The following is a 20,016-nucleotide window of genomic DNA, read 5'->3' as shown; positions in this document are numbered from 1 at the left end:
CCCCATGACCCCACCCGCTCCAGAGCAGTGCTGCTGTCTAATGGAACTTGGCGTGGTAATGGGGATATTCTCTGTTTCTGCTGTCTTTGGAACACCCAAAATGCAGCCAGTGTGACCAAATGACTGAATTTCTCGTTTTATTTTATTTTCACTAACTTAAATGTAAATACCCCCCTGTGGCTAGCAGCAGCCATATTGGGTAGCATCGCTTCAGGGCATTGCATCCCATGCCTATGATCTTGGCTCGTTTGAGTGAAGCAAAAGACGAGTAAGCCCATCTGTCCCACCTGTTCTGCAGTACTTTCCAGTAGAAAAAGAACTTAGTCACTGCATAAGGCACATCGGAAGGGGACAGCAGTGCCTACCTCACCTTTGATGGGGGTGACATAGATGGCTTTTACTTAACTGTACCTGTATAATTTTAAACCTTTTATTTCAAAACCGTTGGCCAGAAGTATTTCTGATGCAAATGTAGTTCTCTTTACATTGTAGAGTTAAACAATATCAAATGATAATTATGAAGCTAAAGTCACAGTAAACTTGAAAGCAAAATAGCAGTGGCTGGAAAACTGGGACCACTGATTGGCACCCGCATACTGATAATCACACACCCTTTGTGAGCCCTGCGGGACAGGAAGGGCAGAACGTAAGGGAAGCCGTCTTGGAATTTGAGACCTAAAAAGATTTCTTCACTGCTTATCTGGCTGTATTTATTCTCGGTTGGCTCAGGGGAGTAAGAAAATAAGTCAGTAATGGTTCAATTTTGGATCATACATGAAAATATTGCTAATAAGGAACTATAATATCTTCCTACTGTATCAGCGCTATTCGACCAGGTCAGAGAAGGCTCACTCGGCCACTTCAGAAATAGCGGGTAGTAGAACGCAGCAACAGTGGTAGGAAGGATGAAGCTTCATAACTGTATGAAACCAAGTGTGTTGAGAAGCTGGCTGCTCAGCAGAAGCTTGCGGCCGTGGTGGACTTCAGTAACGCTGCGTCTGTGGGACATGCCAGGCGCGTGCCATCTCATGAGCTCTCCTCCACAGCCTCTCCCTGTCTGTCTTCTGCCCCTTATTTTAGGTTGTAGAACTCATGACGGGTGGAGCTCAAACCCCAGTCACCAATGCGAATAAAATCTTCTACTTAAATTTGCTGGCCCAGTATCGGCTGGCCAGTCAAGTGAAAGAGGAGGTGGAACACTTCCTAAAAGGTGAGATTCTGTCTCCTCTTAGCTTTGAGATGAAATTGCCTGTGTCCACGGTGTGGGAATGGTTTTAATTGGGCTACTTTGTTTCAGGCCTGAATGAGTTGGTCCCTGAGAACCTTTTGGCTATTTTTGATGAAAATGAGCTTGAGGTAAGTGCTTCCAATCACAAACCCCGTTCTTGACTCAGTGTTTTAGTATGCCCACGGAACTAGCTTCTTGTCAAATCTTCTGTTCTGAGATGTGGTGGGAAAGCCCTTTATGCGGGAATCGGGTTCATTTTTACCGCTGTTCCCATGTATTGACCTGTTCTTCAGCTTTTACAAAGTTAGAATGTGAGCATTGGAAACCAGCAAATAACTAATTATTTTGGAAGAGTAATAATTAGTATTCAGTTACTTATCAAATATTATTGATACTGGTTGAGTGAGTACTGAAGAATGTTGCTATCATGCACAGTTTTGACATTTAAAGATGACTTAAGGGAATAATAGAATTTATTTGTTCAGGGACTATTTATTGAGTGCCTTCCGCGTGCCACGTTCATGTGAAGCACTGGGGGGAGAAGGATGAATAAGACGAGGTCCCTGCCCTCGAGCTGTGTTCTAGTGAAGGAGACAAACCAAAAGATGTGACATGTTTCAAAGTTGGGGGCCCCAGCACTTACAGTTAATATAGTCTTATTTCAGATCCTGTAACAACCAAAAAAAAGGGCTCGAAGACGGTAAATGCCATTCTATAAGTAGCAAAATTGAAGTTCCTATCAGGTGTGGGCAAAAAATAGAATCAGTTTTGGGGGGTTTTTGGCCTATTGCTCATAGATGATTCATATAATGCAAATTATTAGTTTCAACTTCCCATAGCCCTTATGAAGAGTGTGTTTTTGCAAACTGTAGGGAGAAAGTTCTTTAAAAATGAGAAAACAAAAAAGTTTCAGGTGGATTATACAATTTTTATTCTTATTAAATGAACTGTCTTCAAGAACAAAAATCAAAGTCTTGTGCAATTTTGATCACATTTTGTATCTTTAGATATGAAATCTAAGCAAAATGAACTCTTCATCTCTCAGCCTAAAGTATCTCATAGTAACCTCGTGCTGCTATTTTGGGGGCTGAGAAATAGCTACTGATTGATTATTTATATACACACACACACACACGCTGAATAATCAGTATATATGTATACTGATTGTTTATACACGCACACATACATATTTTTAATCATGAAGCAAAGCATTTACAACAATTTGTAAAAAGAGAGTAGGAAGGAAGGACACAATCAGTCTCTTACATTTGTTCCACACACTGCTCTTAGTTACTCATTAGCTTAACAAGTTCTTTTTGAAGGCCCCCAGGCTCCTGCGGCCTAATTTGAGCTTTTCTTACCTCTGGTTGGGAAGTGTCTTTCTTTGCAGCCAGTGGATAAGTGCTCACAGTCTGCTCAGTAGCGCGCAGGATTCTGAATCGGGTTAGCACACGAGCAAGATGTTTAGAGCTCTGATTTCATTAATGTTCTCATTTTTTGGCATGCTTTTTAATTTATCTGATTAAGCAGGGACAGGGCTGAAGGGAAGGAAGGTAGTAAAAGTTCGGTTCACAAAAGCATGGATCCTGGGGAAAGGAAAGGCCATCTGACAAACGTATCAGTGGGGCTGAGGGTCTTCATCAAAGGGAAAGGGCCTGCTTGTCTCCCAGGCATTTCTAGCCTCTGTCCAGAGCAGACTCTGTTGTCCAGGGCAACCGAATGCCCTTTTTGTCCTTTGTTTCCATTCAAACTAATCCACAGCAGTGGTTCTTAATGAGGTATCTGCATCAGAAACAGTTGGGGAACTTTTTCCAAGTACACAAGTTCTAACCCACCCCCAGAGGTTCTGATTCAGGAAGTCGAGGCAAAGGCCACAGGCGTCCACCCATACGGTTTTACAGCTGTGCGAGGCACCTGGCCTGTGGTTATGACTGATTTTCCTAATGCAGTGTTCTGGCATTGTGACCTCACCTTTTCTCTTCTTCCCCTTGTTTTCTTTATCCCACATTTTTACATATTAACGTCAGTAATTGACCTCCTGCTGGGTCTTTGTCCCTCTGACTGTCCCAGTAACTGACGCCTGACTGTCTTCTCCAGCTGCTGATGTGTGGGACTGGGGATATCAGTGTGACTGACTTCAAAGCTCACGCAGTGGTCGTTGGTGGCTCATGGCATTTCAGAGAAAAGGTAAGTGAACCGAATTGCTTTTAGCTGGATTTGTGTCGTGTTGTAAAGAAAAAGTTTCAGAAGGAAAAAGTTAAGGAGTCAGAGAGCAGACATGTCAACTGGGAAGAGATGATGGGTGTGGGAAAGACAGGTGGTCGTTTAAGGCAAAAGGGGGCGCCGGCCCCCATTGGCTGCCATGCTGGCCGCCACAGGAGCAGTGCATGGGAAAGTCAAAGAAATAGAACCAAACGATTGGCCGCTGCCCTCCTGACTCCGACAGAACAAACTCCTAAAGAGTTTGTCGGTTCTCACCTTTCCTACCTGCGTTCTCACAGAGCGGTAACTGGGGCACACCCCCACTTCGGGGTATCCTGTTGCTTCCTCACCCCCACCCCCCAGGTCACACTCAGGCTGCATACTGGTGTGACGCCAGCCTTGTGCTCTTCCTGCCAGGTCATGAGGTGGTTTTGGACCGTGGTTTCCAGTTTGACCCAGGAGGAGTTGGCTCGGCTGCTGCAGTTCACGACAGGCTCCTCTCAGCTACCACCTGGCGGCTTTGCCGCCCTCTGTCCCTCCTTCCAGATTATTGCTGCGCCGACCCACAGCACGCTACCGACTGCACACACCTGGTAGGTGCCTGAGTGCGCGGTGCGTGCTGGCACGGAAGGGTGTCTAGCCTTCGCCAGTGTTTCTGAGTTAACCACCTCTCCCTTTGCCCTTCTAGTTTCAACCAGCTGTGCCTCCCTACGTATGACTCGTATGAAGAGGTGCACAGGATGCTGCAGCTGGCCATCAGCGAGGGCTGCGAGGGCTTTGGCATGCTCTGACCATTGTCCTGCATTCCTCTCGGCTCCTGCTTTCTGGAGCATCTGGGTTGCACGCAGCACATACCATAACCGCTGATGCCAACACAACACATAACCATCAGCCAGGAGCTGCTGCATGCTGCCCAGTGTCTGGAGTATTTGGTCACCTACAAACCTTGTCCTTCCCTTGCCTCCCTCCCTACCCACCCCCCCCAACAGGCCACTCTGGCGTGGTATGTAACCTGAGCTGCTTGTTCAGTCACGAGAAGAGGACCACACTGCTGTGGTTTCTCTCGGTTCTTCGATCTCAGTAGTGGGAGCTGCCTCATTAGCTGAAGGAGATTACGAAAAAGGGCTCAGCTCTCATTGGGAAGCTGGTGTCCTCGCCTTGTCAACCTCCTCTGCTATGCTCCTTTGAGGTCCCCTCTGTGGCCCTCATGACTTGACCTGAGGTCTGTGAGTCCTTCAGGGCAGGGTTATGCCTCTTCTCATCGGGAGCCGGGAGAAGCACAGATGGGAAGTGGCCCACATGCGCAGTCTTTGGTTTTGTCCCTCTGCACAACGGCAGGCACAGGCGGTGGCGCTGGATTACCTCTCGTGGGGACTGAGAGCACAAAAGGGCGTCTCCTGTGGTGTCCGGATTGGAAAAGGAGCTTTCCTGCAGGCTTTTCTGGAAATGATCATTAATGTTCTGTCTAAGCTTTTTCTTGAGTTTGAGTCCGTGAGAAAAACAGCCCTGAGCATGTGAAAGATAGCTGGGCTGTGGCCTCCACTGCTGAATGTGGTTCTCCTTCAAGGTTCGGGGCCTGTCTAGGCATGCGGCTGCCTTGAAGACTACTGATGCTTGTCCCTGAGTTCTTTACACTGAAGTGTAGCTGGGCCTGGCCACCTACCTCCAAGTCATGCAGTCCGCTAAGAGCTTTCTACTGAAGAAAATTTTGGAGCAAGGGGCTGGGACCGTAAGAATAGCATCCCACGATCCCTGCTTCTCTCTCTGCTGGTGTTCTCTGCAAACACTTGGCAGCCTGAGGCAAGGGAAAAGGGACCACTTGTTTCAGTGCTTATCACAGGTCCTTGGGGTCGGGACCCTGGGAACACAGGTCGAGGAGATACGTTGGGCAATAAACCCCTGACCTCCCGCTGCTTCCCTCACCCATTGGTTACCAGCAAGTGGAACTAAGGAGGGAGGAAGGCATGTTGGGTTCACTGTACCTGGTGATGAAGAGACCCCGCTGCTGTTTCTTGGACGATGACAACCTCCTTTTTCATCGTGGTTTGAATGAAAGCATTTTCAAGACTCCAGATCTCATTAGCTTCCCCAAATTTCTTTTTTTAAGAAGGCCTTGTTGCCAGCTACCATTCTCAATGGGGCATTCAACTCTGAGAATATTATAAGCCATCTTTATCGCCAAAACCAGCAAGTCCAGAGTCCAGAGAGGAGGCAGGCCTGGCGGCAATGCTGTGGCCTCCTGGACGCATGTCTGAGCCCTCCTGTTCCCAGGGACTGCGAGGAGCAGGCCTTCCTGAGCTGCTACAATTCCTGCTTGACCTTACTCCCTTGCAGTTGTCATTTGTCCTTCTTGGTGTGGGTGCTGACCTCATTTTGGGGGTTCAGGATCCAACATCAGGGCCTCTACACAGGGTCCTCCATGCCACACGGTGATTGCTCTCCTCAGGGACCAGGACAAGGTGCTGCTGCTCGCCCCAGTGTTTTCCCAGGGGCTCTGTACAGGCAGGCTCATCATTGCCCTGGGAAACTTGACTCTGCCCCTCCGGCCCAGAGAGGCGTCTCCAGCTGGGGGCGCGTGGGCTCCTTCTGCTGTCTTTGGCAGTTGTTACTCTTCTGGACTCCGTATTCTTCCCTCCAGCAGCCCTCCACAGACTGACGCTGGAGCTGGTTTTGATTTCCTTGGCTAGACCTGTCATTTTAAGCTCTAGTCCTAGCACTTTTCAAAGCAACCTGGGCACCACTGCCGCCCAGAGGGGGCAGTGGCGTCCCTGTGGTGGTCCTTAGCCCCAGGCTCTCTGTTTAAGAAGCCCTTTGGTACCAATGTGGTTTTCTCTTCTCCCAGTTTACTCTCCTAACTGTTCAAATGTGTATCTGCTCTTTTTAGCCTTTTCCTTTTTTTTTTTTCCCTCCCTAATCCTGCCTTGGTACTAGCCAGTGTGGGGGAAGGAACAGTATGTCGGAGAGAAGGAATAGAGTCTGTCACTTTTTGGGCAATTTTTTATTCACATTTCTTACTTTGGTCAGTTCTTTTATTTATGCCCTCGTGGCCCAGGTACTTTGGGGGTCAGCTAACCTCCTGGCATTTCAGTGTCTTTCAAGGAAACCAGACACCAGGTGAACACCAAGTGACACCAAGGAGAGTATCGGCGTGTTTCTAGAACTTCGGCAGAGCCCGAGCCCTGCTGCGAATTCATCAGGCCAGGCGAAAGGGCCAGACAGTTGCAGCGATAGTGTAAATGTTTTGTACAGTAAATAAACGTTTAAAAGGACTAAGGAGTAGAGATGTTTTTTGCATTTTCCCAGGAATTCCCTCAGGAGCAGTCAGCTCGGTGGAATGTTCACCGGGAGCCCCGGCCTGTCTGGGCTGTCCCCTTTCACCTTTCCCGGATCGCTCGCTGTCCGCGGTGCCAAGCAGGGGCACTGGGCAGGGCACTGTGCCGTTTGGCAAGAGGAAAGGACGTGTGTTCTCATCAGTCTTTTAAACATTAATTTATTGTTTTACTACATAAGAAACTCAGGGTAGAAAATTTGGAAATAAAAAAATACAAGGGAAATACATCACCTACCATCCAGAGGTAACCACTATAAACATATTGATGTATCCTGATTTGCATGTAATTACACATTTATTTCCCACTATATGCCCCCCCACAACAAGTGCTCTGGGCGTGGCAAACAAAACACTGCTCCTCAGCGCTGGTGGGTACTACCAGTTCTTTCCCCACCAAGGATAAGCTTGGCAGAGAGAACGAGGCCTGATTGGGGTCTAGAAGGAAAAGTGTTAGGGACCCTGGCTTTCTAAGGGAAGTAATGGTGGTGTCTTGTCCGGTGGTTTCCAATCTGGAAAATCAAAATCCCATTTGGAATTATCTTTAAAAAATACAGATTTTTGCCCCCACCTTCCAGACCCAAAGAATCAGAATCTTAGCTGGAAAACTTTCTTAAAGTGCATTCACTCTACCCCATTTCACCAAGATCCTGAGTAATATGTCAAAAAATGAAACAAAATTCTGCACCTGTTTACATGTTTAGGTTAACCATCCTCCATCTTTTATACTTCCTGCTCTCGTGTCTTTGAATGGGTCACTGTGAACGCTCTCTGAGTGATTTCAGCCCGTCGTGAGTCATTCTTAAGACTCGGGAGGCTGGTAAGATCATTCTTGAATCACAACAATAAATGCTAGCTTCACCTTCTCATGAGCTGTTACCTCTGCGCCACTGCAGATAGAGCTCTCAGCCATACTTGGAACCACGCTAGAGGTTGGACCAGAGAGCTCCTTACCTCTACTTTGGCTTCACTTGGATCCTGAAGAATAATAAACCAGCTCCAGGCATCTTGTAATACTTTTATTCATTAATGAAAAACTTGTCCTGGCTGGTGTGGCTCAGTCGGTTGGAGCATCATCCCGTAAACCAAAAGGTCGCAGATTCTATTGCCAATCAGGTAGGTCCACGCCTGGGTTGCAGGTTCAATCCCCAATCTGGATGTGTGTAGGAGACAGCGGATTGATGTTTCTCCCTCCCTCCCCCCACCTCTCTCTCGAGTGAGAATAAGGAATAAATAAACCTGAAAAAAAATGAAAACCCTATTTGAGATGAAATGTCTATACAAAAAATATACAAGCACGTGTAAATTTAATAAGTAATTATAAAGGACGTGCACATGTGACCATCATCCGGGGGAAGAAGTACAACATCGCAGCCCTGCAGAGGGGGTCTCATCCCATCCTAGCAGAAACAATTACCAAAGAATACAAGTAATAGTTATTCTATGATAACGGCTTTACCAATTCCCTTTGCAAACAGCCTGTGGCCTCCTGAGATGCCAGGCAAAGTCAAATTCTCTGTAGTAGGAGAATTCGTTCTGGAAGACTTAAAAGTCGCAATTAGTTTCAGAAGTCTTCTGCCCCTGTTTTTACCCCATGAGGCTCGTTCAGATTCCTGATGCTGAGTCTGATGAATCATATTCAGTGTCGACAAGGTCTCTCTGCCAGGATTTTCCCTCAGGTATTCTAGACTGGATGCTTCTCTGCAGGACCCTGACCAGGTTTCGTGGGCTGGTCTAACATCATGATTCTCTGGTGGTCAGTGGCAGGCTCTTGAGTATCATGTAAGTATAGTATTAAATATGACTCAGCACTAAATTGTCTCAGAAACTGTGGAATGGGCTAGAATTTCTGACTCAGAGTGCTGAATCTATACCATCAACAGGAAGCCAGCCCAACGCTAGGGGAGAGCTTAGTCTTTCTTTTTAGAATAAAGAGAATGGATTTAAGGGGGTATTGTAATGGTCATGGTCTATATTTGATGGAGTGGGGCTGCCTAGAGTTGGAATATGCCTTCCTATAAATACAGCCCCCCGTGGATACCCCCCCTCCATTCAATTCACTTCTGTTTTGCTCAGAGAACACTTTGTGGCAGCAGCCACAGCAGGGACCTGGTTCTCTGCACTGAACTGAGGTGTGGTCTCTACAAGCTGGTCAGTGAATTCCTGGTAAGGAGAGGTGCAGGACACAGTTTATTTCTACAAGTCAGAGGAGTGATGGCTACAGGTTTCTGATACAGCATCACAGGTGGCTTTAACAAAGTTGCCCCTGTTGTCAATAGAGCACTGGCTTAATAGCAGCCAGCAGCAGCAGCAGCAGCAGCTTAAACACAAGGAGGGAACAATGTTGGCATCTCCAGGAGCAGGGTTAGACACGCCAGCACAGAACCGTGGCATCTGGTCACCTTCAGGCAGGTGGTGGATAGCTTACCCAGGACCAAGTCTGCAGATGTGGCTGCTGCTTCCTTGGATACCCGGGTAGCGGGCCAGCATGGCCTTTGTAGTCTGATGGCTCTGAATGCCTCAGGCCAGGTTCTGCTGGCAAAGCAGGCAACTTCGGCGTGAGCAAGGTCTTAGAGCTTCATCTCTTAGGGGCGGCTCTGGCACAAAGTCAGCGTTGGACTCTTCAAGGACCTAGGTAAGGAGACTTCATTTACAAAACTCATTGTGTCCAACCAGGTGGCCCATCCTGATGACAGGAATCTACTGTATTCCAGATTCCCGACTCCAGGGCCCTTAGCCTCCCATGCAGCACAGGCATCTCCTATCATTTGGCCTTTTCTCAAAGAAGATATTTTTGGACACTTTGCATTGAGCAATGGGACCCTCAAAGGACAGAGAGCCATGATTGAGGAACATTCGTATTTTATTTTTAACTCCCATGGTTCAACCTTGGGCAAGACAATCTTCTTTCAACATCAGTTTCCTGACCTGCAAAATGATGTTATTAACTAAATAAGAAAATTAGCTGATAACTTGGAGCTCTTGGAAAAACGTTTTCTATATATAGTATGTGAGATAACCATAGTGACTATGGCTTACAGCCCCGGTAATGCCCATAGCGGGAGTCTACGTGGTCTGGGAGCAGCAGAGTGTGCTGGAGTGGGTGACTGGTATGGGGTGGTGGCTCTTTCCCCACCTTGCAGCCAGAGAGAATGGGTACTCCAGACCCCTAGCCCAAACATCGGTGAAGAATTCCCCAGATCAGAGGAGACCTCCTCTCCCTCCTTCACATGACCCTCCAAAGGCCAGAGGAGGTATTTGAGGGGACTGCATGTCAAACCTGTGTCACGTGGTAAGCAACCCAGTAATAGGCAGCCCAATATCCTTGGCTTAACTTACCTGATTACTGAATCATGATAATAGTCGCTGGTGTGTGAACCTTTCTTTATGCTAGGGGGGTTAATATATATTGTCTCACATTGACAATGCCCTGCAAGGTAGGTTTTGTTTTTTACATTCTATACAAGACAGTTGCGGCTCAGAGAGGATAAGTAACTGCCAAGTTTCCTTACCTAGTAAGTGGCAGAGCTGTATTTGAACATGGGTCTGTTTCATGTCAAAGCCCCAACTCTCTGCACTGCTGGTTTGTCTCAGGCAGATTAGTTTAGACTAAAAACAGCCCAGGCACTGGGCCACCACAGCTCACTGACTGCCTCACGTTCCCTTGGTGACACTGTGTGACAGGTGGACACTTTATACCTTAGTTTACTTGTCAGCCACTTGAGGATTAGGAGTTTATGAGGAGAGGGCCCTACTTTCAGAGATGCAGCAATTAGTAGTGGCCTTAAAATCTTCTGCATGCAGAAAGCTCCACAGAAAAGCAACTAATGACTTGAGCGAAGAGACTTCCAAGTTTAAATGGATCCTGCATAAAGGGTACGAGACACCCCGAGGATATAATTGAGTGGGGGGAACCCTTGCAAGTCCAATATCCCACTTTGGTGGAAAATCCATAGATTGCATGCAAAGGAAATAATGAGAGTGAGGTCAGACACACTACACAATACCCTGATGTTTATCTCTGGTAACTAAGTCTGCAGAAAAGGGATCATTTGAATAATTGCTTCGTGTCCCAACTCTCCTTATATGAAACATAGCACCGTTTGGCAAAGGCCAGAGTCCTGGTGGACATCTCACTGAGGACGCAAACATTTTCCAGATTGCCATAGTTAGCGGGAGACGCACACACACCTCACACAAGCCTGTGGTTCTGTTGGAACTATAAGCATAGCATCGCAGGGTGCGGGGTCCTCTACCCCTCTAGGATGAGGTCACTATGTCTACAACCCCCACTTCACCTGCATTATGGATCTGCACAGGAAGGAATCTCTCTCAATCTCCCTGTCCTCTTCCTCCAGACCAACAATGTTCTCTCTCTCCTCAGAACTCCCACTCAAAGGAGTTGCCAAGACATTCCTCTGCTTGCCCGTTAGCAGAGTCAGGGATATCAGAGTGCTTGCAAGCCAGCTGGAGAGCCTTCGATGGCTTTTATGTTTGTCAAAAACAGAATGTTGTGTTATTGTGTAAGAGGAAATTATGTGTGTGTCATCGTTTTGTGCTAGGAGGTCTAATCCTACTACAAGTTGCCATTTCATTTCTTAAATGTACCTCCCCCAACCCCTCCACTGAAAGAAAGTGAGAGAAAGAAAGGAAAAGAAAGAAGGAAGGAAGGAAGGAAGGAAAGAAAGAAAGAAAGAGAAAGAAAGAAAGAAAGAAAGAAAGAAAGAAAGAAAGAAAGAAAGAAAGAAAGAAAGAAAGAAAGAAAGAAAAAGAAAGAAAGAAAGAGAGAGAAAGAAAGAGAGAAAGAAAGGAAGGAAGGAAGAAAGAAAAAGGAAAGGGAAGGGAAGGGAAGGGAAGGGAAGGGAAGGGAAGGGAAGGAAAGGAAAGGAAAGGGAAGGGAAGGAAAGGAAAGGAAAAGAATAGAATAGGAAATGTGATGTTTCTGTCCCATCACTGGGTTGGTGGCTCCCTTTTCCCTGCAGTTCTCTGCATCTGTGCATGTCAGCAAACATTTCCTGTGTATCAGGCACTGTGCAAGGAGCTAGAGACACACAAGATAGAATATGATCCCTGCCTCTGAGCAGCTCACAGTCTTGTTGAGGGAGACAGACATATAAACAATCTACTTTCCTTAGAGTTTTCTTCCCCTAAGATGAGCACCCAAACCCATCACCATCCACCCCCCTAGCTTCTCTTTGTTTAATTGGAGCAGGGCAGGGGGCACATTTCTGTTTATGCATTTGGAGACTTTCCATCATATAGAATAACAGCTGCAAGTGAAATTTGTCTAGCTCCTTACACATGCACAAAGGGAAGGAAATTGCTCTCCCTATTGATTTTCAGAGAAGCAAGAACTCTTGCAAAGATGAATTCCAAACCAAGAGACCCAAGGAGCAAGCCCCTCGTTGTGCCATAAATATGCCATCACCGGAGCAGGTCCTGGGAAAGGAAACCCCATGGTCTTAGGACCCAGTCTCCCTTTTACCTACTCTCCCAGACAAAGCAGCCCAGAGGTGTTGACTTTGGCAGTGGGGACTGGCCAGCGGCCTGCAGCTCGGTGAATGAAATTAAAATCTTGAGTGGAAGGGGAGAGGGAAGTATCTCTAGCACTGAGAACAATCAGAAGGGTTTGCACTATGGTCACATGACCAGGGGGTGGCAGAGGGAAAACAAAGTAATGCCATTTCCAGTGAACCCGAGGCATGAAGAGGCAACCCCGATTCATGAACGCCTGTGAAGTCAGTTGGCAGTGACCATGGTGGAAGGACACACTGAGCTTCACTCCAGTTTCCCCGGATGTTAATCAACCCAGGAAATCGGAGTCCTTGGTCATCTCTCTGCAGCGTGCTACAGCGGTGCGTGTCCCTCTCCGGGGTGTGGGCAGATCTCAGCATGGATTCCCCAGGCTTCTGAGCTGGACTGCAGGTGCAGGGGCCTTGCATCTGGCCACTGCCTTCAGGAAACCTCCAGGCTCCCTTTCCCAGAGGGATTTCTCCTGACACATTGTTGGTGAGGATACCACTGTGGGTCTCCTCACAAAGCCAAAGCGACAGGATTAAAGTTGGGTGTTTTCCTGTAGAGCTGACCCTTGCTCTCCCAGTCAGGGTGACAGACATGTTGGGTCCTGGCAGGCGTGTGTGGGAAGCTCTGGAAATGTCCGGATGTGGGCGTGGGCACAGCAGCCTCGCATCTGCCTGTTCCCCAGTGGTTCTGGTTTCAACAGTTCCGACTTATGATTCCCCTACACCTTGAAAATTCTGTTGTTTTGGCATCCAAGCTGTGTCTTACAGGCTCTCACACTCGGAAGCAGCACAAAACTCTTTTGGTCAGCCCGTATCTTGATTTCGGGCTCCAAAAATGTCATTGTGGATTAACTATGAGAGGATAAGCAAAGCAAAATTCTAGCCCTGACTTTTAGGGGTCAGGCTGGGCTTAGGGGCTTGGCGTGGTGAGAAAAGGGGGCCAAGATAGTGGTTGGCACGAGGATATGGAGAACTTCGGAAACAGAGCCAGAGACTCTGAGGATGGAGGCCCAGCGAAGTTTGGCATGAGTAAAAGCTGGGTATTTAACCAGGAACAGTCACTCTATTTTTCTCAGCCTTGGCAGTAGGTCAGAGCAACAAGCAGTTCTAGCAGGGTCCACATCCTTCCTATTGTCTCCACCCCAAACTCACTCATGTCCCAAACATCTGCTTCAGATTTGGGTCCTTGCCTTCTCCCTGGTTCCCGTACCAAACCGTGGGTGGCAAGGGCGAGGGGGCAGGTCTGCAGGTGTGGGAAGGAGAAAGGGAGGAGGAAGGCTCTGGGAAAAGCTGCCTACAGATTTTATTTCACGTGGGGCAGAAGGATTAAGGGTCTGCCCTATGTTGTTAAATGTGCATATGTATATGTATCACCAAGATCTAACCAGTAAGCTGTTTCACTTTCTGGGTAAAGGGAGCAACCTAGGGAGAGAATTGGGACCAGCTGGGGAAGTCTCCCAGCCATCACGTGGTCTGCTTTTCAAAGGCAGCTCAGAGTCACTCCAGAGAGAGAAAACTGAAGTGATTAGTGCCCGCAACACGCAGTCGGGAGGTGCTAATGAGGTATTAAACACCTTCTCTCCAGCTAGCAGCTGTATCTAAGCTGAAGCAGACCGTGAACCGGAGTGGGGAAAGCAGCCGGGACTGGCAGGGACTGGCAGTGGCAGGAGGGAAGAAACAAGCCAGGTCACAGCCTCTAATGGCTCACCAGGCCCTAGTTGGCTGGCCCGGTCAGTTAGAGCGGCCTCCTGATACAACAAGGTTGTGGGTTCATCCCCCGCTCAGGACACACACAAGAATCGGCCGGTGAATGCGTGAATAAGTGGGACAACAAATTGATATCTGCCCCCCTCCCTCAAATCGTAAAGTTTTTTTAAAAAGTCTCATCATGAGGAATTTTAAAGTTTCTCTAGCACTTGCCCTGAAATCTCAGTCCATTTTAAGTGACAGAAAGAGTCATCTCGGAACTCTTGCAATAATAATAATCGCCAGCGTCCCCTCCGTGCCACGCCCGGTCCCACTCCCTGCCTGGCGCACTCATCTACTGTTCAATCACTCTACAAGGTAAAGACAATTACTGTTCCCATTTTACAGATGGGAACGGAGGCACAGAGAAGTGACTTGTCCAAGGTTACCCGTCTAGTGAGGGGTCTAGGTGTCATGTTGGCCAACACTTACGTCACACAAACTGAAAGGTGGGGGAGGCTGGGCGCAGGACAGCCAAATCCAGAGCACATTGGTAGGAGAGTTGTTAGTGTTCTATTCATCCTCCGAACCCGAGAAGGACTGGGTGGGCCTCTGACTTCTGGGACCAGAGGAAGCCAGTCTGGCAGGCACTGCTCCCTCAGTCCCACCATTCTGGGCCTCCTGTGGCTTCCTAGGGCACAGCCTGTGCTCTCTACCGCACCCTCCAGGGCAGGAGGTGTCCCTCCACCTCCTAACCCAACTCAGCAGGGCGGGGGTGAGGAGAGGCAACTTAGAGACTGGCCCAGACTCCAGGCCCCTGGTGGGGAATGGAAGAGGAGCAAAAGGGCAGAGCTGGCCGGGGCTGGGGCTGCCTGGAGCCCCATTAAACTTCAAAGCTGAGCGTTGGGAGCCAAGCCCATCACTTAACTGGAAAGTTTGGAGTCTCAGTGACACACCAGCTCACCCTGGCAGGCCTCTGTCTTACAGAGAAGCGGCCATGTGGGTCGTGACAGGCTGGGGGTCTCTCCCAGCTGCTGGTGCTGTGTCAGAGCCGGCTTTAGGTGGGAGTCGCCTCTTTCCACTGAGAGAGAAGAGTGTGCTGCTGAGTGGTCCCAGGGGGCCTCCCTGACAGCACCTAAGGCTGTGTGGTTGAAGAGCTCACTCGTCCTGCCTTCGAGCCCCCTGCTCACACTGCGCACTCCACGAGGACGCGGGCTGCCCCAGTCTGCCCAACCTCCCTGTCCTCCAAACCTGGCTCGTGCCCGAGGACATGAAGATTACATAAGAGAATTCGTGAAAAGCGCGAGTGCAGTCTGACACATATTAAGGCTAAAAGATGGGTAGGTATTACCATTATTGGTAATAATGATAAACCCATATGCAGCTGTCTTTGGTTTTGCTGTGGATTTGAATTTGGAAGATCTGGGTTCAAACCCTGACCTTGCCACTTCTTAGTTGAAAACTCCTGGGTAAATTGCTTGGTGTCTCTCTTACCCAGAAAAGACGGAATCTAACACTACGCCTTGTGCCCCACAGAGGGAGTGTGAAGCTCAAGTGAGATAATGGATGTGAGAGATGTTGTATAGATCACAGAACCTCCTACAGATGCTGGCGTTGCCTCTCCCCCTTCCACTGGCTCGCTTGCAGCTCTGGCACCAGTGACGGCCCCCACCAGGCCTGCCCCTTGGCGGAATCCGATCCCTACAGCTGGCCTGGCCTGAGGTGTAGCTAAATCCCTTTGCCCTTTTCTGTTCAGAAGAGACAAGCCTGGAATTTTTTCAGAAGAAACTTTGGTTTGAAAATTAAGAGGATAAATTGAGTGAAGAAAATGCACAAGAAGAGGAGCAACTGCGTTTAGGAGCATTGATGTCTCCGGCTAGGAAGTCCAAGCTCAGGGGCCAAATTCATTGAGCTGCGGCCACAGGCCTCGTTTGCTACCCCTTGCCTGGTGGATTCTGGATTGAGGGACACCAAACAAAGGAAGAGCCCAGAACAGCAGTGAGCCAGTCTCCGCCCTCACACACGTGTGAGGTGTGGCTGAATCCCGCAGACCTGAGGATATTGTGTCTGAGCTTTCCAACACCTTCGGCCACCAGGGGCAGACATTCTGAGATGCTAAGGAGGCTGAGCCTTAGGGCCTTTTACTTGCATGTGTCCCTTCCAAGGTCATATACTTTCTCAAGGCCATGTATTTTATAATGTTGGCTAAAGTAAGATTTTTTTTTTTATTGTAGTAGATTTAACCCCCCGTCTCCACCCCAATTTTTCTTCTGTTACACCTTCCTTCATTTCGGGTGGGGGGAGGGGGCTATGGCATTTGGGATGACTAAGGGAATTGGAGCTGGGGATACATTCATTTGGGTTTACTGTCATATATTTTACTCATTTGGTTATGTTAGGAAAATATGAAGTTGGATTATACAGGGATGGGCAAAAGTAAATTTACAGGGGTCCGTATGAAAAATATATGACATAAGAATAAGTACTAACATAAGAATAAACTCTGTGTTTCACATACTCACAACTTTGCCCACCCCCGTGTGTAACACACTGATGTTGTGTACAGTACATAGTTATTGCTGGCTGCTCCGGTTACAGATGGCTTTGTGGAATATTACCACTGCACGGGGTGGGTGCTCGCTCACCTGATGCAGCGATAGGTACAGGGCCAGAGCCTTATCACAGCTGGCAGTAGAAGTACGTGGGCAGGAGAAGAGAAACTAGGGCTGAGACACGCAGAGCCAGAGGCCAGTCTGTGAAAAATTCTTCCGTTCATCAGACAGTCAAAGCACATTGAGGTTTTCCGTTGTCTGAAGCTTTTAAAATTTGGGGAAGAGTGCTTTAAGAAAAAGAACACAAAATTAGCTCTGAAGGAGAATATTTATTTGAAATTAGAAAACCGCCCACAAGTCACAAAATCTTAAAAAGCTAGCAAATACCATAAATATCACGAAGTCCAGAGAAATAATCCAGACCAGCATCAGGAGGCGTCCCTGCCGGCTGCTCTGTGTGTCTGGCCGATGTGGGGCTGCCATTTCTCCTCGGATGGGGTGCGAGAAAAGGGACAATAAAGACTTAATTTCAGGATAACCATTTGGGGTTCTCAAGAATAGAGAAAGATGGCAATAATAACTAAATATGTATTTGATGCCGTCTTTTGGCACTTTGTGCCGGTCCCTGGAGGGAGGACAGCAAGAGTGCTGAACCCAGCAGCTTGGTTTCCTGAATCAAGGGCTGCGAGCCACAAGCCAGGGGCCATCCTGCCAGCTTCCCATGGCAATGGCCATTGCCATGTTCAAATACAGGGAGCACAGATTTCCTCAGAGATAGAAGGCTACTGTGACTGATGCCTTAGGAACTTGGGAGGACCTGCCTTGATCAGAAGCAGGAAGACTGGGGCACACAGCTTAGGAGACGCTTCCTAATGTTTACTCGGCATTTTCCAGTGTCTTAAGTTGTGTTCCCCAGAAATAGGACCTGCAACAAAGATTATGGGAACATGATTTCTCGGGCATCTTCCCAGGAGTGGGGGAGGGGACTTGGAAGAAGAGACCAAGCAAGGATGCAATGTCAATCAAGAGGTTGGGGGGAGTGGGCGGAGAAGCAGCTCAGTGTCCAGGAAGGGTCAGGGAGGGGGAGGTGGTGTTGGGACAGGGAGGTGTTTATACCCCCCACACAGAGCTGTTGGTTAGGGCTGTTTGTGGGGGCTGAAGGTAGTAACTTCCCACATACCTCCCTAACCTCCATGCAGGAGGCCAAAGCAGGTTCCCAGAGCTGGGGACAGGTGCTGGCAGGGGTGTTCTGAAATGATGTAGGAACCCGAAGACGTGGGCAGAGCACTGACAGCGCCTGCTACACCCATGCCCTGCCCCCACGTGTGCTGCAGCTAACTGCTTAGCTGCATAACCTTACCATGGGTTGTTGTCACTACTGGTCACACGATTATCTCATTGAACCCTCAGAGCAGCACTTGTTGCCGCTAGTTCATGGGAAGCAACTGAAGTTCAAAGACAGCCGCTATGATCTGCTCCAGGTGCAACGTGCTCTCCCAGGTCCTCCCTGACTATTACCCCAGGTTTCACCGCCTTCTCTGCTTCCTTCATGAGCCAACTCACCCTATCTTTGCTCACCATTCATGCCCACTGCTTACTTAGCACAATGTCGGCACACAGTAGGTGCTCAATGCCTGAAGGATTCCAGACCCCAGGGCTCAGCCACCACACTAAATGCCTTGTCTCCGGGGACGACGCCTCATGCTGTGGCACTGCAGTGATGCCCCCTCCATGCTAGCCCAGTGCCAGGGACCAGAGGGTGCCCCTGGATCCGAGAACAAATGCATGCTGGGAGGACAAGGCAGCCCTGAGCGCACGTGGAGACTGCCAGGGAGATGGGCCCAGCCGTGTTCTGACAGCATCCTCAGTCACATCCGCAGAAGCTTTTGTGAAATTGCCTTCTAAACGATTCCAGTCTCTTGGGAATGACACCAGCTTATTTTGGGATGTGTTTTAGTGCATCCCTCGAGTTCCCCCCACAAAGTCGTAGCATTCACAGCCTGTATATGAAATTAAAGTTATGTGTGACATCCCTAGTGGCCTCTGGAATGTGCCACAAATTGCCCCAAGGTTCAGCCTGAGAGCTCAGAGGGCTGTGGACAGACCCATGAAGGAAGATAAGACAACTGGATGTGGAGTCCATATCAATTGGGTAAAGTATTTAAACTGTACACAAGCCAGAGGAAAAGCACTTTAGACTTTGGAGACTGCCCGAGGCCCGGCAGGGGTTGAAAGGGGACGGGCTGCTCCCAGTTCTTGGGAGAGCAGTGGGGGGATACGAAGCACACGCCATCCTGTCCTGCCTGCCCCTCACCTGGGCTTGTGTCCTCAGGAGACGCAGCAACTGTGGTGCCCACCTGTGCTGCCTCTTCCTGGTGCCGGAGTGGGCACGGTCCAGGCTGGGACTCAGAGAGAGAGAGAGATGTCACTCTGAAAGGGACATCAAGCTGGGGAGGGGCTTCGGGCAGAGCTGCTTGTGCAGGCTCCGGAGCTCCAGGCTGGGTGCCACCTGCCTCCCCAACTCAGACTAAATATCCAGCCCTGTGGGGAAGTGAGAAATTCTTGGCCTTGGTCTGGCCGGGCCTCTCTGGCTTAAACTTGCCTTCCTTCATGGAACCGGGGCTGCTGTCTGCCCTCGGCCTGTTCTTCCTGTTCCTCACCCCAGGAGCTCAAGCTGATTGGCAGACTTATCCAAGCATGGAGGGTAGGGCACTGGCCTTGGGAAGCAGCCCAGAAGAGGGAGGGAGTGCGAGCTGGAGACCCAGGACAAACATGGAGTCAGAGACTGTCTGAGAGCAGAGACAGAGTAAGACAGGCCTTGCCATAAAGACAAAGAGATGGAGTGACTAAAACGGAGAGAGACTGGGAGACAGAGACAGAGGCAGAGAGAGACGGAGGAGAGGCCGGGAGAACAGACGTATCCTACAGGAACACAAGAGGAAGAGAAATGCAAAGGAAAGAAAAAATAAGGGGAGACAGCTGAGCAGACTGAGACCTGAGCTGGGGCTCCCATGGGGTCTGAGCACAGCCTTGCCCTTCAGCCTTCTGCAGGGAAAGGGAGGAATTCTCCAAGGTGGGCCTAAGGCGCTGGAGCAGGGACATCCAACAGCTCACATCTGCTTCCCATCTGGATCCCACTCATGGTGGATTTGCATCCCCAGGCTTTCTCTCCAGAGCCACAGTCCATTCAAAACAAACCGTGGCTTTTTATTTGTAGCTGCAAATCCATGCAGACATCTACGGTTCTCCTGGGTTGCGTGGGGCCCTGCAGGCCCTTGCAGTGCGGCACCAGGGACGGGGAGCTGGAGGCAGGGGGTGCAGAAGGGGAGCTTTGGAGGGGAGACAGTGGCCCCCTGGCTGGAGAGGCCTTGGAGTTCTTGCCTAAGGGATTTCGAAGGCACCCCAGGGCCACTGGACCTCCCAGACCCCACCCCTGAGGCTGCACCTGGTGTGCCGGCAACATGGCCAGTTTGTCCTCCTCGCTTCTGGGGGCGGGAT

The 20,016-nt window shown here is 49.2% G+C and overlaps 1 protein-coding gene and 1 long non-coding RNA gene across 4 annotated transcripts in view; one reads left to right on the top strand and one right to left on the bottom strand.

Moving 5' to 3' along the window:
* AREL1 (apoptosis resistant E3 ubiquitin protein ligase 1) overlaps nt 1–6,699 on the top strand; it is a 37,638-nt gene extending 30,939 nt beyond the window's left edge. For all 3 annotated transcript variants that reach the window (XM_045201376.3, XM_024567743.3, XM_045201375.3), the window contains exons 16-20: nt 1,081–1,210; nt 1,298–1,356; nt 3,326–3,415; nt 3,848–4,023; nt 4,119–6,699. In XM_045201376.3, coding sequence (XP_045057311.1) covers nt 1,081–1,210; nt 1,298–1,356; nt 3,326–3,415; nt 3,848–4,023; nt 4,119–4,221 — 558 coding nt within the window. In that variant the 3' untranslated portion in view covers nt 4,222–6,699. The remainder of the gene's footprint in view (nt 1–1,080; nt 1,211–1,297; nt 1,357–3,325; nt 3,416–3,847; nt 4,024–4,118) is intronic.
* A 1,250-nt stretch (nt 6,700–7,949) lies between these two features.
* LOC123480525 (uncharacterized) lies at nt 7,950–19,169 on the bottom strand. Its single transcript, XR_006656566.3, has 4 exons — nt 18,833–19,169; nt 16,906–17,003; nt 16,612–16,805; nt 7,950–9,389 (listed from the first exon to the last, which is right to left on the bottom strand). It is a non-coding gene; the product is annotated as an uncharacterized lncRNA (long non-coding RNA).
* Between the last annotated feature and the right edge of the window lie 847 nt (nt 19,170–20,016).

The sequence above is a fragment of the Desmodus rotundus genome, chromosome 7, assembly GCF_022682495.2.
Source record: "Desmodus rotundus isolate HL8 chromosome 7, HLdesRot8A.1, whole genome shotgun sequence".
Lineage (NCBI taxonomy): Eukaryota > Metazoa > Chordata > Mammalia > Chiroptera > Phyllostomidae > Desmodus > Desmodus rotundus.
Note: the sequence above shows the minus strand (reverse complement) of the source record. Positions and strands in the feature narration are given on the sequence as shown.